Genomic DNA, 18,251 nt, shown 5'->3' with positions numbered 1-18,251 from the left:
ATTATTGTTATCATGTTATGTTATTGTTATTAAGTGGCCGGATACAGTGCACCGTAAGAATTCAAAGAAAATAGCTTTTTATATTCATGTGTATTTTATCCCTGAGACAGCTCGTGAATATTCATGACTGTGCCGCTAAACGTCACAACGCAGTAGCGCTTTCCCTGCGCTCTTCCTCTGAGAGACGTCTGAACAGAGTGAGGGTGGGATGCAATACAGCATGCGAGAGCTGGCAACAGAGAATGGTTGGCTCGCTCACCATGCAGAGAGGCAGTGCGAGCATCGGAACCGTTTGACAGCATTTGAGGACAAACCCGTTCTGAACTTCTGTCACCACCTCAACGTTCTATTGCGACCAATGGTGGATTGATGGAAGAAACTCACTGCATAATTGAGGGAGGCATGTGCACGTTTCGAGATACATCCGAATCTATTTCAGGATCAGGCCGAATGCTGTGACCACAACGCCTTTGAGAGAGGAAATGTCTAAGCAGTGATATCGAATGCAGCTTCGCAAATATGGTATTATGCACTGTTAAGGATGGACGAGCTGATGTTGTCCTTGTGACTGAGATTTGACGACTTTCCACATTACAGTGCACGTAGATATGTCTTGCTACAATACATATGATATCCTATTTAAGACTTTGGTTCGTGTCTGACGTAATGTATTTATAGTGGACACCACAGAAGACATTTCTCTCCACCAGCAGTGAGTCTGTAAAGGTATAGGGGTACTGCGTTGATCTAAAGAGAAAACATTGTTTTGTCCAGCATGCTTGTCAACCTTCAACTTCTCCAGTACAGCATCTGGATACACAGTCTGGGAGACCATAAGCTTGAACAGTAGTAGCTCCACACCAGCCCTAGAGAAGCTGCCGCCGGTATCTCAGTGGTGCTGAAAAGACAGCTCCTCGTTTCAGGACTCCCAAAGTTGACTTCCACTGAAAGCGTCTGCTTTTCACTGCTACAGAGCCGAGAGTTAGCTAAATACTCTAAATGGATTATTATTTGGCTTGAAGGAGTAAGCCCGACTGTTCTCTTAGGTTACATGGCTGTGGCACGCAAAATAAAAACTTTGCTCACGGTTAACATTTTTGTTTTTGTGGGGATCATATTGTTCTCAGTGTACTGCAGAATACAAGACCGTTCTGAGGAACTCATTCAGATCGGCAGGATATCAGACCAGAGACTGAGAACCAGGAATGGAAAAGTGTCCAACTTAGTGGACAGGCAGTCTATACTTCAGAGGCTGGAACGGCTCGAGGACGTTGTCTACAACCAATTAAACGGTATGGAGTATACTTACTTAACAACATTCAGTATAGTCTTTACTCAAGTATGAGATCTTTTTTTAATTGTCAGTATTCATTTTGGAGACATATCTCTATAGTTATGTACATCCTGAGTTACTGTCATTTTACTACGGAGCAACTATAAACAGCCTATGTATGTTACATTGGACTTGATCAGACAATGGTCAATAAGATATTATGCAACTGGTATATCAGCCAATCAGATGGTGTCAGTCAGTACGGTACAGTTATTTTGTGCAGCGTGAGTCATCCTGTATTGGATGGTGGCTCTTCATGGTGTTACAAACTATTGCCAACTAGTGAATATATTTTACTCAAGTAGAATCAATGCTACAGTTCCTAATATGTTCACTTAACTTGGTATGATCCCTATCAATAACTGAAATCAACGACCTTAGCCAATAGTTTTATATTATCCCCATAGGGGAAAACAACCCTGCCTCTGGCTACTGAGTTCTGCTTTTCTCATTCCCTTGGCCCCAATACAATCATCTTGATGGGCTGTCTGAAATCTAAAAGAAGTTCCAAAAGAATGGTTCTTTATCAAATGAAAAAACAGCTTTATTTTGTTATGTTGCCATTAGTCACTGAAACGTATTGTAGGAAATTTGGTCTGCCTGGCAAAACAGCATCCTTTAAATCGTGTTAAAAACATCTGTGTGTTCCATGGTCCTACTCGCTCATGAAACGTGAGAGCCATAGACTGAAAGTCCAACATTTAATTTGAGAGGTCATTTTAACCCTTGTAGAGAATATTGAGTATGCAGCATTTTATACAGTCAATTCCCCAAATGCAGTAAGAATCAGCCATATGTTATCAATAGTATATACAAATCCTATTATAAGCAGCCTGTGCCATTACTGATTTGTTTGAAGTAGCAAATAATTCCCTCAATCACCCTATTCAGTCGACGTCAACAAAACTCTGCTTCAAGGTGAAAATATTAACATAAAATAATTTCCATAGAGGCAGGTTCTTAAAAGATAAGTTGTGTACTCACTGTATCAAACCACCATAGTGAAATTGGGCCTTGGTGCCCAGAAAAAGGTCTATTAATGCCGGCACTATTGTATTTTGAACAGGATTTTGGTGAAAGTGTTTGTAGTCAGTTTATTCCCTTTCTCAAAAGTTGTCAAGGCCTTTGGAGCAAAGCCAGGAGGCACTGCCTCACCAAATATATGATGCATCCTCACATTCAGGGGGCTTTATCTAGTGTAAGGGGCCGGGGAGCCACCATGTCTTTATGTATGTAGGGCAGCAGGTAGCCTAGCAGATAGAGCACTGGGCCAGTAACCAAAAGGTTGCTGGTTCGAATACCCGAGCAGCCAAAGTGAAAACTCTGCCGATGTGCCCTTGAGCAAGGCACTTAACCTTAATTTGCTCCAAAGCCGCTGAACTACTATGGTTAACTGTAAAAAAAATAACATTTCACTGCACCTATCTGGTGTGTGACAATAAAAACATTGTTATTCCCAAACATTTTATGCATGTTCACTAAATATATCTTCCAGTAATGATAGTGTGGCAAAAAAATTATTTAGTCAGCCACCAATTGTGCAAGTTCTTCCACTTAAAAAGATGAGAGAGGCCTGTAATTTTCATCATCGGTACACTTCAACTATGACAGACAAAATGAGAAGAAAAAAATCCAGAAAATCACATTGTAGGATTTTTTATGAATTTATTTGCAAATTATGGTGGAAAATAAGTATTTGGTCACCTACAAACAAGCAAGATTTCTGGCTCTCACAGACCTGTAACTTCTTCTTTAAGCTCCTCTGTCCTCCACTCATTACCTGTATTAATGTCACCTGTTTGAACTTGTTATCAGTATAAAAGACACCTGTCCACAACATCAAACAGTCACACTCCAAACTCCACTATGGCCAAGACCAAAGATCTGTCAAAGGACACCAGAAACAAAATTGTAGACCTGCACCAGGCTGGGAAGACTGAATCTGCAATAGGTAAGCAGCTTGGTTTGAAGAAATCAACTGTGGTAGCAATTATTAGGAAATGGAAGACATACAAGACCACTGATAATCTCCCTCGATCTGGGGCTCCACGCAAGATCTCACCCCGTGGGGTCAAAATGATCACAAGAACGGTGAGCAAAAATCCCAGAACCACACGGGGGGACCTAGTGAATGACCTGCAGAGAGCTGGGACCAAAGTAACAAAGCCTACCATCAGTAACACACTACGCCGCCAGGGACTCAAATCCTGCAGTGCCAGACGTGTCCCCCTGCTTAAGCCAGTACATGTCCAGTCCCGTCTGAAGTTTGCTAGAAAGCATTTGGATAATCCAGAATAAGATTGGGAGAATGTCATATGGTCAGATGAAATCAAAATATAACTTTTTGGTAAAAACTCAACTCGTCGTGTTTGGAGGACAAAGAATGCTGAGTTGCATCCAAAGAACACCATACCTACTGTGAAGCATGGGGGTGGAAACATCATGCTTTGTGGCTGCTTTTCTGCAAAGGGACCAGGACGACTGATCCGTGTAAAGGAAAGAATGAATGGGGCCATGTATCGTGAGATTTGGAGTGAAAACCTCCTTCCATCAGCAAGGGCATTGAAGATGAAACGTGTCTGGGTCTTTCAGCATGACAATGATCCCAAACACACCGCCCGGGCAACGAAGGAGTGGCTTCATAAGAAGCATTTCAAGGTCCTGGAGTGGCCTAGCCAGTCTCCAGATCTCAACCTCCATAGAAATTCTTTGGAGGGAGTTGAAAGTCTGTGTTGCCCAGCAACAGCCCCAAAACATCACTGCTCTAGAGGAGATCTGCATGGAGGAATGGGCCAAAATACCAGCAACAGTATGTGAAAACCTTGTGAAGACTTACAGAAAACGTTTGACCTCTGTGAAACTTTTGTTATTGACCAAATATTTATTTTCCACCATAATTTGCAAATAAATTCATAAAAAATCCTACAATGTGATTTTCTGGATTTTTTTGGTGGCTGACTAAATACTTTTTTGCCCCACTGTATGTAGATAAGGAATCATCTACCAAACATTTTCATGAACAGATTATAATCATTTCATCAGGTCCTGTCTTTAGGAATTTGAATCTCTAATGAATTCACCGCCTCTTCTGACAATCTGCATTCTATCTACAGGATAATGACACTTTAGGAAGAGCGAGAGATTTCATACGGTGGTTATTTTGAAACTTGAATTTGATTCCCTACAAAGCCCTGATATGAATATGTCCTTGCCCTCCTAAATGAGAGGTTAGATCCTGCACCCATCTGGACATTTCACTGAACCTATCTGGTGTGTGACAATAAAAACATTGTTATTTAAAACATTTTTTAAATGTATTTGCCCTGAAGTGTACAGAGTCAGACAGAGTCTGGAGGAATCCTCCCCCCCCTGTCACCAACCCCTCCATGTTTAGCATCCAACTATTTATTGACACATTTAATCATACATTTATATCCCGATTTATTACCCAATATGTAAATGGGGCACAGACCACTAATTGTATTCTATTGCAATTGGGATTGGCTGTACAGAGTGAGAAACTTGCGTGCCAATAACTATTACCATGTCCAGCAGCGATTTGAGGTAATTGCCCATTTTTCAGTTGTTTATTGTCCAACAGTGACATGCCAATGGATTAAGACAAGGCCCAATTAGATTTAGAGGACATTTAAAATGCCCAATCTTCTATTACATGGCTTTGCAAAGTGATGCAGCTCCTGTGCATCGTGCAAGCATTTGTTCCAGTACTGCTCAGTCAGTGATTTGGACAATGTGCCCTCATTTTGTATTTGACTCTGTGATATTGGTTAATGTGTGGGTTTAAATATTCCATAGATTTGTGAACCAGTCAATTTGGTTGCAAAGGCCGCTTCACTGGCATCAAAAATGGCACTCTACTTCCTATAGTTAGCACCCTACTTCCTATAGTGCACTACTTTTGACAAGGACCCATAGGGCAAGTAGTAGTGCACTATACATGATAGGGCATAGAGTGACATTTGGGATGCAACCACTATCTAATATTATCTAATATCATCTAACACTATCTAATATTTCAATGAGGTCATTGCTCACAAAAACAACAGTGAAGTGTGTTATCAGCAACTCTTTCAGTACTGAAATAACTGACAAGAGGGTTATCAGCATCTCTCCTCTGCTGAAGAGGCACTATCCTCTGCTGGATAAGCATCTATCTGGGTTTAAGCTTCTGGTTAACAGGCTTATAGGACAGTGTTGTGACCTAAACAGTATATACAAAATGCCAGATCTCTACTTACTATCAGTGCAACTTTAGATTCACAGATAGATCCTCTCTGATCGGTGTATTCATGTTATGGGCCAGAAGTGTATTTGTTTATCAATAATCATCAATAAATACAGTGCCTTTGGAAAGTATTCAGACCCTTTGACCTTTTCCACATTTTGTTATGTTACAGCCTTATTCTAAAATTGATTAAATCGTTTTTCTCCCTCATCAATCTACACACAATATCCCATAATGACAGAGCAAATAACAGGTTTTTATAAAAAAACATACTGCAAGTATTCCGACCCTTTATTCAGTATTTTGTTGAAGGACCTTTGGCAGCGATTACAGCCTCAAGTCTTCTTGGGAAGGACGCTACAAGCTTAGCACACCTGTATTTGTGGAGTTTCACCCATTGCTCTCTGCAGATCCTCCCAAGCTCTGTCAGGTTGGATGGTCAGTGTTGCTGCACAGCTATTTTAGTTCCAACATCAGTTGCATTCAGATGTCACAGCCTCCAACCCAATGCTGTCCTAAAACAGACAGGCTGAGCTGAGCAGGGCTGAGTGTTTGTCATCAGTGATGCATGTCACTCCTGGTTTCATCCTGTGTTAGTGGAGGTGATGAGATGGCATGGACATTCCATCTGCAGCACTAGATATGACTCATATCTATAATGCCCAATTGAAGAGTTTAATTTCAAAACGCTATATATATACATTTTCTGAAACATTGGTAACTTAGCTTTAGGTTTTACACAGTCACATGTATCAAATAACTACACTTCTAATTAAGACATTTACATTTACAAATGATACATTTATGACGTCAATATTAAAAAACTTCAATACAGTAAAATGAGATCTGTATGTAAAACATTTACATTTGACATTTTAGTCATTTAGCAGATGCTCTTATCCAGAGCGACTTACAATAAGTGCATTCATTTTAAGAAAGCTAGGTGAGACAGTCAAATATACAGGATACGAACATTCCATTTCAACTGAACAATGGATATATAGTGTTTTGCAAAAAAATGGATTAATAAAAATCGGAGAACGGTAATATTAACACTATAACACAATATTAACACCCATGAAGGTACCAATATGCAATCATTTCTAATGAGAAAAAAAAACAAATGTGAAAAATTGGTGGGTAAAGCATTTGGGAGATAAACTCTTCGATTATGCTGCAGTGAGCAATGTTGTTAATAAAGCCTGGGGAGAGAGAAATCCTGACAAGGAATTAGAAATGTAATTTTGTCTCATCTCCCATACCCCATACCTTAATAGTACTCATCAGTAATTCTACAGTATATTGGAGAGCCCACAGACAACTCCCCAGCAGATTGGAGTGGGGGAATGGAGCCTGTGAAAGAATTCAATATATTTTCCAGTAATGATATGTCGATAAGGAATCATCTACCAAACATTTTCAGGAACAGATGATAATCATTTCATCAGTTCCAGTCTTTAGGAATCTGAATCTCTGTAATGAATTCACCGCCTCTTCTGACAATCTGCATTCTATCGACAGGATAATGACACTTTGGGAAGAGCGAGAGATTTCATATGGTGGTTATTTTGAAACTTGAATTTGATGATTCCCTACAAAGCCCTGATATGAATATGTCCTTGGCCTCCTAAATGAGAGGTTAGATTCGTGTGAAAATATTTCCTTTTCATTAGGAAACTGGCGTATTACATGATTTATAGACAGATATACAGTACTGTACTAGATTAATACAGTATTTTTGCCTTATAACTGCTAAATGGTGCTATTGTGCACTTCTTCTTTTGAAACAGTTCTTTCCACTCTCAGACCTTTGCATGTGTTGCCATGCAAGCTTAGATTGTTGTGATGGCACATTGGGTCTCGAGATATCATTCTGATCATTTCCAGATACGAGTCACCCCTATGACTCATTGGTTTGTGTTTTTTGAAAAGAGCAGAAAATTAGGACTTTATGCGTAATGCCTTTCCCGTGTTGCCAATGTTTTATGGATCGCCCACATTGTAGCTTTTAAAACCAACCACAGGGAGTTCTTTTCCTCTTCTTGAACAACAGATCACTCGACCACATCCAAGACATCAATATTTATAACATCTCAGCTTCACTTTTGACACGCATAACTCCACTTTTCCTTTAAATCATTCACAAAATTGGGATGTCTTTTAGTTTGACATCTATCGAAAAAGCCCAAGTTAGACCCTTTTTTAAGGTTCTTGCATAATTTATCACTGTAATGCCTTTAATGTATCATGTTGCGGGCGCCTCTGTAAAAATGGATTCTGAGGTGAGCGACTGAACATCAAGATAGATATGCACTTGGACATAGTGCACCTAGTTTGAAGGTAGTCAGTCTTTCTCGTTCTCATATCTGCACAGACACATCTGTCCATCTGAGTGCATAGGAACAGTACATCATCCTCCTCTGAGTCCCAAATGGCACCCTATTCCCTATAGAGTGCATTACTTTTGAACAGGGCCCATAAAGCTTTGGTCAAAAGTAGTGCACTACGTAGTGAACTAGGGTGTCATTTTGAATGCAAACCTTTATCTCCCAATAGCGTGCTGCAAATCTCGTAATACAGGGAATAGCACCTGTGTGTTTACGGTGGAACAACCAGATGTTTCCCTGTAATTACCTCATTGTGGGATAATTAAGGTGTTTTGCTAATGTGTAGTTTGAAGAATGAAACTAGAGGAAGTTGGGTTGAGGATGTGTCAGTGATACAACATGAATCATCACAATAGGATAGGATTACACACGTCTGTAGATATGCTTGTGTTTACGCTAAAAAGCTTGATGCTCTTTTTGGTGGCTTTGCCATAGTGAATAAGCAATGTACAGTTTTACCCCAGACAGAAAAGTCATTTAAAAGTGCCCTATAAGTCAGTCTAATAAACCTGTTGTCAGTGTCCTGGACAAATCTTGTATACTTGATTCCCCTACCCTTCCTTCCCAGATTTATTCTGCTTCATAGTCACAGAACGACATCATGGTAGGCATATTGTCTGCCTTGACTGAACAAATGAATGTTTCTGCACATTGTATACAGGTCCAACCCAATGGAGCAAGCACAGTGCTCAAACACAGTGCTCAAACACAGTGCTCAAACACAGTGCTCAAACACAGTGCTCAAGCACAATGCTCAAACACTGTGGTCAACTGTACAGTTACACGATTAGTCATAGAGGTGCACTGACATTCAGAGTTCTGGCCAAACACTGGTAGCTGGAGCAAATGCCATTGTTGTTTCCCCAGTAGTTTGCCCAACCTGAGTCACAATAATCTTTACTCTGAATGAGAGTCCAATATATTTCAATGATGAGTCGCACAAGCATATTACTGTTGTATTTTGTTGCCTTGTCTGAGACGTCTCTCATTGTTGTAGATAATGAGTCAACCTACTCATGGGTTTTAGTGAATGCAATCATTCAATGTTTGATTCGGTCTGGAATATGAATTATATTGAATGGCTTGAGGCTTGTCTAATTTAATATCTCAAGTAGCTTTACACACTTAGCAATATCTACTGTACCAATTCAGAGTGGTTTGTAATAAAACCCAATTTAATTTATACATCCTTGTAGCGGACTTGTCGTTTTTCATCCAAAGCTTAACCCCTCTATTTACACTAATAAGTTGTGGCATTGTAAGGATTCCTTGCTTTGCTCCAATCAACAGAATATTCAACCTCAAGCGAAGAAAAAAAAAACATGAACAGATGAATCAGCAGCAGAGTGAGAAATTGTAACTACAACAAATGATTCTCTGAGGTGTTATCAAAGCCCAATTGTTTTGGCAGCAGCACAGCAAAGGCAGCTCCAAACCAATCACCACCAAATCCCGAGTCGGTTCTGTTTGCTGTTGCTGCTCAATAATGCGTAAAAACAACACAGGATAAAACCAGTACTCTGGACCACACTCACATGATGAGCAGTGATGTAGTGGTAAAAAAATAGGAAGGTAAACTCTGATCCTCAGTCAATAAACTCTGATCCTAGACTCACAATGGATTTTTCTGCACGGTGGGTTAACTGTCACGCAAAATAGAAAAGGGTGGGTAAACTGTATTTACCCTCCACTACACCACTGATGATGAGTAACATTGCTTTAGACGTTTAGAGTTGCATTGGCTTCCTGGACCACTGACTAAGATTCAGCTTAGCGGGCTAATGTGCTCTTCTGACGTGTAAGAGACCAGGGTTCGAACCATGTCAGTCGCACGAGGCCTATGTTAAAATACCTCTTCTCCACTCCGTCAGGCAGCAGCAAATGGCAGACAGACTTCCTGGCTCAATGTGCATCCGCTCTTCCTCTAATGGAATTTTCTTCATCCAGCCAGAAGAAGCGGAGAGTGAGGGGAGCAAAATAACAAGGACTGCGGAAAACAAAACCGCGGGGATGTTAGGCTGTTTCCGAGTCTCACGCAGAGGCACTCCAGATTTTACTTTCAGTTGCTTCTTAGATTGCCTCAGTGTTATGAGAGCGGCGATTGGGATTTAGACTGGGTTCATAACGCTACTGAACCCCACCCAGGGTGTCAGATGACACCACTGCGTGTCCCCTGATGTGATCCCTCTCGTGACAGGTGACAGCTTGCAACCGCCAACCGTTCAGCTCCAATGGCAAATCTCCCAGAACCTCAAAGCCCTCATCCCCAAAATGTTTTCTTTGCAATGGCTTGGGGAGAAGATCTTCATTAGTATGGCCTGTTTACTTGCTGTTTCTCTTCATCCGTTGAGAAGAGGCAACATGGTTTGGTCTGGAAGTATGACACACAGATACAATTAAGCCCCTACAATGTCACTGTGCAGCATGGTTTAAAATATCCAAACCAGAAACGCTATGAGACTTCATACCTATAGTAGACAAGATGCAGCAGAGTCTCCATACTTAAACAGACAAGGTGAAAGGTAGAAAAAGAAAGAGCCATGAGTATAAATACAAACCAAAACTATCATTAAGAGCCAGACTTTGAAGTCGTTCTGGAAAGTTTAACAGCAAAATATCACTGTCTGTGATTAAAGACTGAAAACTTCCAAGAGCATTCACTTGATGAGTTAAATAAAGGTTCAATGAAAAAAATATTTTAAAAATTAGACTGCTGAGATCTCGGAAAATCTAATTTCTGATAACCCATTCTACCCTTAATTTCTGATAACCCTTTCCCCTTTATAAATGTCACAGACAGGGGAACTGTGTTATAGTCTGCTAAATGCATTGTACTGTGTCATTTTAATAAGGGCATCAATGTCTGATACATTCAATCGGATGTCAAGTCACAATCAGTGCTGTAAAGTACTTAAGTCAAAATACTTTAAAGTACTACTTAAGTAGTTTTCTTTAGGTATCTGTACTTTACTATTTATATTTTTGACGACTTTACGTTTACTCAATTACATTCCTAAAGAAAATAATGTACATTTTCCCTGACACGCAAAAATACTTACCAGGACACGAAAATGGTCCAATTCACTCACTTCACTCATCAAGAGAACATCCCTGGTTATCTCTACTACCTCTTATCTGGGAGACTCACTAAACACAAATGCTTTGTTTGTAAATTATGTCTGTGTGTTGTAGTGTGCCCCTGGCTATCCGTAAAAAGAAATCTGTCTGATGTGCTTATTATAAGCAATTTGAAATGCTTTATACTATTAAGGAAGGTGTCTATACTTTTACTCAAGTATGATAAGTGGGTACTTTTTCCACAACTGGTTACAATAGTGGGAGACTTAACTGACAAATGTATTTCTGATGTGTGATCCACTGTGCACAGTAGATGTCAATTCAACATCTATTCCACGTTGGTTCCACGTAATTTCATGAAAATGACATGGAAACGACGTTGATTCAACCTGTGTGCCCAGTGGGAAGACTTAAAATCACTTAGTGAACGGCCATCAATGTGTAGTTGAAAAGCTGTATTTGTTTGTTGATAGATTTTGTATTTACAGAGTTGACCCCTTCCTCTGCAGGGAATTATAACAGTCTAGAGAACTGCAATAGTGACCAATAGTATCTGTAAACCTGTCAGTCCCAAACAGTTTCAGTCTAATTCTAATTAGGTTATAAGGAAAGCGTATCTAATGTGCTTCTCCAAATGAGGATAATTCCAACAGTGATTTTAGACCTGATATCCTGGAAAATGATCAGTACCAGGGAAATGTAGACTGAGTGTACAAAACATTAAGAACACCTGCTCTTTAGATGTCATAGACTGACCAGGTGAATCCAGGTGAATGCTATTATTCCTTATTGATGTCACTTGTTAAATCCACTTCAATCAGTGTAGATAAAAGGGAAGAGACATTGCCCATTTACCCTCAACATGGATTGTGTATGTGTGCCATAGATTGTGTATGTGTGACATTGAGGGTTAATGGGCAAGACAATATATTTAAGTGCTTTTGAACAGGGTGGTAGGTAGTAAGTGCCAGAACTCCTGGGTTTTTCACATTCAATATTTTACCTTTTATTTAACTAGGCAAGTCAGTTAAGAACAAATTCTTATTTTCTAAGAATTTAGGAACAGTGGGTTAACTGCCTTTTTCAGGGGCAGAACGACAGATTTTTACCATGTCAGCTTGGGGATTCGATCTTGCAACCTTTCAGTTACTAGTCCAACGCTCTAACCACTAGGCTACCTGCCGCCCCAATAGTTTCCTGTGTGTATCAAGAACGGTTCACCACCCAAAGAACATCCAGCCAACTTGAAACAACTGTGGGAAGCATTGGAGTCAACATGGGCCAACATGGACCAGCATCCCTGTGGAATGCTTTCGCCCCCTTTTTGATTCCTTGCCAACTCAATATTAGGAAGGTGTTCTTAATGTTTTGTACACTCAGTGTTCATATCTCCAATGCAATGCTTGTGCCATAGTAGTAGAATGCAGATGTTATACTTTATATGTCTCTCTATGTCTTGCACCACTGTTTTTTCTCTGCTGCTCGCTCTACTCTGTCATCTCGAGAAATCCACGCCCAGGCTGGTATTTTCAGCACCTTTAAAGACAGATAGGGTAATGATGCACTCCCCATGATTCTCACAGCCCATGAATGTCAATCACCTGCCCCTCTGTATGGCCTCTCCTCTCACCTACCACTCTCTGTCTCTTTTTTTGTCTGTCCGTCTCACTCTCTGTGTGTGTGTGTGTGTGTGTGTGTGTCCTCTAGGGCTGGCGAAGCCCATGGGGCTGGTGGAGGGGCCTGGGGGTCTGGGCCAGGGAGGAGCAGCTGCCACTCTGGGGGACGACAGCCATGTTGACGGGGAGGGAAAGTACGAGGAGTATGGCTACAACGCCCAGCTCAGTGACCGCATATCCCTGGACCGTAGCATCCCGGACTACAGACCCAAAAAGTAGGTTTGACTTTATTTATTTATTCATTTAGTATTTTGTATTATATTTATTTGTGCAAAAGAAAATAACATTGTCTGTAGGTAATAGAAGAGCCAACTGAATTGAGGTAAAACAGTGAGAACCCCAAAATGGGTTTTTAGATTTGTCTTGTCTCCGTACAGTAGCTAGACCAGGGCAGCTGCATTAGACATGAGTATCCCTTACATGGAAAGACATTGTCCCAGACAGCCAGAGAAGATGTTGATAGTGGGGCGGCAGGCTAGTTAATAATGCAATAAAAGAGAGAGTCCAGCAGTATTTCTTATGAAAGAGACCGTGGAGACCCCAGTAGGAATATTAATGGCCTTTTTAAAATGAATCTTATATTTAGAATGTGGGACTACATCTGTGATACAATGACTGTGAGTGAATAATAAGGCATGCCACTGGTGTTCAGACCAGCCCGTGTCAGAGAACAAAAACAGACAGATAGAGAGAGAGACGTCCAGAGACTTCTTTGGGCTTTGCTGGGGATAACAATTCATTTCATCCACATCCGCTTTGTAATCCCCTTTCTTTCGTGCTGGAAAATCAACGAGAGGAGAGAGCGAGCAAGGGAAAGAGTGAAAAGACGGGTTACTAATTAATAACCAGCTGAAAATTGCTTGGTGGAAAAGAGGATTTGAGGAAATGATTCTTTATGAGGAGGATAATGTCTACAGGAAGTCAGTGTTAACGGTTTGATAATGTCTACAGGAAGTCAGTGTTGACGGTTTGATCATGTCTAAAGGAAGTCAGTGTTAACGGTTTGATCATGTGTACAGGAAGTCAGTGTTGACAGTTTGATCAAGCGTACAGGAAGTCAGTGTTGACGGTTTGATCAAGCGTACAGGAAGTCAGTTTTGACGGTTTGGCTAGACCATTTATTTCCATATATTGTTTACTCCCTCGTGATGGATAATCATACCCCCAGTCCTGTGTTTGACATATAATGCAAGGGGCAGCTGTATGTTATGTATACCCTGTGGAAATAATAATGATTCATGCAGTTCTATGCTGTGTGTGTGTGTGTGTGTGTGTGTGTGAGACGTGTGTCTCTATTTCAACACAATTGGTCACGCCATTAACAAACATGTGCAGCAAGATATGCTCTTTCTTTAGATGTCATTCCAGAGGGTGAAACCCTTCCCCAAAGCCAAGCAGTTCATAACAACCATATAGACACACTGTTTGATGAAGATACAGTGGGCTCCCTATGCATAAAGGAAATCAATATGTTTAAGCTTAACATATTCATGTCTCACTGTTCTGCGTATTATTGCACCATGGCTGGAATGATATAAAACAAACAATGTCCCTGCACTTTGAACGACCTTGTTGGGGTAATTAATTAGACGTAGGTAGCAAGATGTCTACTGATTGGAACAAGACAAGGACTGTGATTGTAATCAAAACATGGGTCCTTGGTGCAGGAACGGGATAGGGCTATTTTCATACCATGTGGGTGCATTGCATTGCGTATTGGACTGAATTGGGCTGTGCAGAAACACACAAGACACACCTTCAATATACTGACAACATTTCCACACTACTGAGCCGAGCCAAGCCGATCTGTACCGCATTGCCCTGCTTATGCGGCCGCCTTGATTTCTGAAACATTGCCTGAAAGGACAATGTGAAAAGAAAATACCTTAGCCAGCAAAGTATAGGATTGTGGTCTGTAGGATAGTGTGGAAAGGGTAACACAAGACACCTCTGGTCAAATGCCATAATTGCACGGGAGTCATGGAGCGGAGAAGGGGGGAGATTATTGAATGATCTCTACATCCAGACTCCTCATCCCCTCTGTCTCTGTATTACACTGTCTTTCTCCTTTTGTAGGGTTTTAAGACCTACCTCCGATCTATTCATTCTAATTACAGCCCACTATCATCATGGTCAGATCAGGACTTGTCAAGACGGACCATTTTCCTAAACCCTTTTATCCCCATTCACTGTCCAGTGGTCTGAGCTTTATGTTGCCAATCGTTCCAGCGGTGACATTTTCTAACATTGATCCAGAGGAAGTTAACATGAGGCTTTATTATCCCATCCAGGAACTGATTTCACACCACATGTTGCCCATCCTTGGGTGGCCTGTAGCACAATGCTGCAATACTATGTCTTAGAGAAGGGATGGGCCAATAAGAATGATGCACTAGCTAGCACCTGAGGTTCACAGAGGGCAGAAGAGAATAGCATCTGAATGAGAGAGAAAATGAAAGACACGTCTAGCCTATACCTCACAGTCAATGTGAAAATGTAATTTCCATGCTGTTAGCTCTCTGTTGCTCTCTAGTTTGGCTCTTTTAGCCCCTGATGAGAAGTTGTACAATATTTTCTATTTCAATTCATCTATATCATCTGTAATCATTTGTAGCAAGACATGTCACAATTTTGCTCCTATATTCATTGAGATCAAGCAATGCAACAGATGTTGAGGTTGGTTCCCCATAGACTTCCCCATAGACGTATCTGGGACTTGGAGAACTAGACTATAAAGCAGGAAGGTCACGCGGCTGGGCGCTACCTAATTTCTTAAGCCTCTGATACCCTGGAATGGGATCGCAAGGTCACCGCAGCGGCCATTTGTAAGTAAAAGGCTTCAGCTCTAATGTTTCTCCCACAAAAGCTGAGTTTATCTCCTCAACAAGGCAGCGAAATGACAAGGCAAACTAATGTCTTTTTGAGAACAATCTTTTCTATGGGGGTAGAGTTGCTTTCATTTCCTGTGCAGCACAGGTTATCTCAGGTTAATGTGAAATTTCAAAGCGAATAACATGGCTGTGAAAAGCAGGCGGGCCGGCCAGCCAGCGTCGCAGGCCGAAAAGGGAGTGTGATGGGAATATGTCTTAATCTGGCGCTCTGTTTCTGTCACAGATCGTTCTAGGTTGAATTATGAGAGCTTGCCAGTGCGCTTAGTTCCATTACAAACAGATGAGTCGATCGCTCATACTGTTATGGACCTACAAACCTCCCCGTTCCAGCAGACAGGCACAAATTTAAGGTTGAGCAATGTCCTAAATTGAATTCAGTAACTAGGGCATTGGAACTACAATATCACTTAACAACCTCAATACTGAATTTGCCCATAGACACAACTCAGCTGAAGTGATCTGGTGCCTTTCTCCAGTCCTTTCTGGCTTTTATTCTTATGGTAACCATATTCATACACATACTAGCCATGACAAATTAAACTTAGCCCAAATAAAACATACATCATTCGATTTGGCATGGTTGTCAGCTTGTGGCTGTCCCCCCACTAAAGGAAAACTATTGCACAAAGATTCACTTGTATTCACTGCCAGACATGGCTTCGTGTTTACGTATAAATGCATGTATGGCTGATTGAAAGAGGCAGTGGAACAGCTATGAAAGAGAACAAAATAAACTTGCTGAGAGAAAGGGACTCCTTTCGGAAGGATTTCAGGAATACACTGAAAAGTTTATCAATCAAAATAGTCCTGTTTGCTATTATTGAGAGGAAACATGGAACTTTCTGTATAGAATCAAAAAAAACTAGGAAACCTACAGTATATAAACTGATATGTAAACCAATTCTGATTTTCAATCAAATCTTTTCCTGACAGAATAAAATAGAAATTGACTGTGACTGAAATAATCGTGTAGAACTTCACTTTGAACTTGAATAGGGTAATATACTGCAAATGATACATTAACAGTATGACCCATTTAGGCAAAATAATGTACAGGACAGCGTCAGTTTTTTGTAGCTCGGCCTTGGAGCGTTGTAGGAGAGAGGGATTGTTTCCCCCTTTCAGTCCTGAGAGCGGAGGCTGTAGGATTGCGATTTTTGTTGTTAGTGAGGAGCAAAGATATGAGTGATCTTGCATAAGTTATGAGCCTAAGTGCTCCATGATACACTGTGGCCAGCACCCTGAAAGGTACTGGCGGAAGCTTGCATGTAAATAGTGTCACCATAGTCCAACACAAATAAAAATGTCCCTTCCACAAGTTCCTTTCTAACTGACATAGAAAAACCTGATTTTGTTTTTCAAATAAAAACCTATTTTCAGTTTCTATGCCAAGTTTTTAATGTGCTGTTTTTAAAATTGAGCTTTTCATTTAACCAGATGCCACTTAACCATTTATACAAGAGGCACAGGTGTAAACAATTGTGTTGTCAGCATACAGGTGGTGTTTTAAACATTCCTGCCAACATCATTTGTGTACATTTTACAAAGGACAGGCCCTAAAATGGACCATGTATAACACCCTTACAGTATCCTCCTCTCCATATCACTGTACATTTCTCTCCTGTCATTTCCCATTGCTGTGAGGTGAGAAACAGTTAGTGCAGGCCAAACAGACACACGCACACACACATCATTGGTTTATGCAGAACTGACTGACTGCACTATTCTCAAGTTTAGGTGGGTAGACAGGACGCAGAGCAACGCTGGGTTCCATCTGATGCACACGCACACGCGCACACACACACACACACAGGGTCAAATATTATACCCCCAAGACATGCTAACATCCTCTGTTGTTGGTAATGGTGTGAGGTTAGCATGTCTTAGGGGTATGATCTTTCACCTTCTAACTTTCTCACTCATCATTATCCACGGTTCATTCACGATTATCCTTAATCATGGTAGCATCCACATTAACGTAGAAGTGTTTAGAAACATATTATATTCTTATTTACAAAAGAAGTGACTCCAAGTCACACAATATATTATTTACCATTAATTTCTATTGGGCACAAAATAATATGAAACACAACCGAAACGAACTGCAAATGCATCCAACAAGTTTGTCACAAGCTTGATGTAGTCATTGTGTAGTAGGAATATGGGACGAAATACTAAACTTTTTGTGGGTAAGATTATGGAAACAGTAGGGAAAACAGCGCCACTGTCTGCCCCACGGCTGTTGTTTTTGTTTTGTTCATGAAGCAGAGCTGGGGATCCTCGTGCTTCGTGGTAAAAAATAATTGCAGCACACATGCTGCTGTTCTATTATGCATGATGTCTAAGGGGGAAAAAAACTGTGGTCGTTTGTAGTAAAAGTCTTTGTTGTTGTAATTTCGCAAACGGACTGTGGCAATTTCACCATTAAGGATTCCAGCTTTAAATGACTAATTGTGTTTGTGACCTCTGCTCTCATCTACTCAGAGCCAAGCCGATTTAAGTTTTGAATTAATTTGTTGTGTTGACGTTTTGCCACCACCGCCTCATAAACCATTCATTTCAACCATAAGTGAGAACATTGTTGAAAACATAAACACATCTTATTGTGACTAGTACTTCTTTAACACCTAATTGTGGTGC

General features: G+C 40.7%; 1 protein-coding gene across 2 annotated transcripts in view; it reads left to right on the top strand.

Moving 5' to 3' along the window:
- The first annotated feature begins 246 nt into the window (after positions 1-246).
- The window catches only part of LOC139412048 (polypeptide N-acetylgalactosaminyltransferase 9), an 88,991-nt gene continuing 70,986 nt past the window's right edge, over positions 247-18,251 (top strand). Inside the window, exons 1-2 of one of the 2 annotated variants that reach the window (XM_071158836.1) lie at positions 247-1,292; positions 12,752-12,935. In XM_071158836.1, the coding sequence (XP_071014937.1) occupies positions 1,052-1,292; positions 12,752-12,935 (425 nt within the window). In that variant the 5' untranslated portion in view covers positions 247-1,051. Of the gene's footprint in view, positions 1,293-12,091; positions 12,598-12,751; positions 12,936-18,251 lie in introns of those variants that run through there. The other variant, XM_071158837.1, reaches the window with a different exon arrangement.

This window comes from Oncorhynchus clarkii, chromosome 6 (genome assembly GCF_045791955.1).
Source record: "Oncorhynchus clarkii lewisi isolate Uvic-CL-2024 chromosome 6, UVic_Ocla_1.0, whole genome shotgun sequence".
Taxonomy (NCBI): Eukaryota; Metazoa; Chordata; class Actinopteri; order Salmoniformes; family Salmonidae; genus Oncorhynchus; species Oncorhynchus clarkii.
The sequence above is the reverse complement of the archived record's forward strand: the minus strand, read 5'-3'. Positions and strand labels throughout refer to the sequence as shown.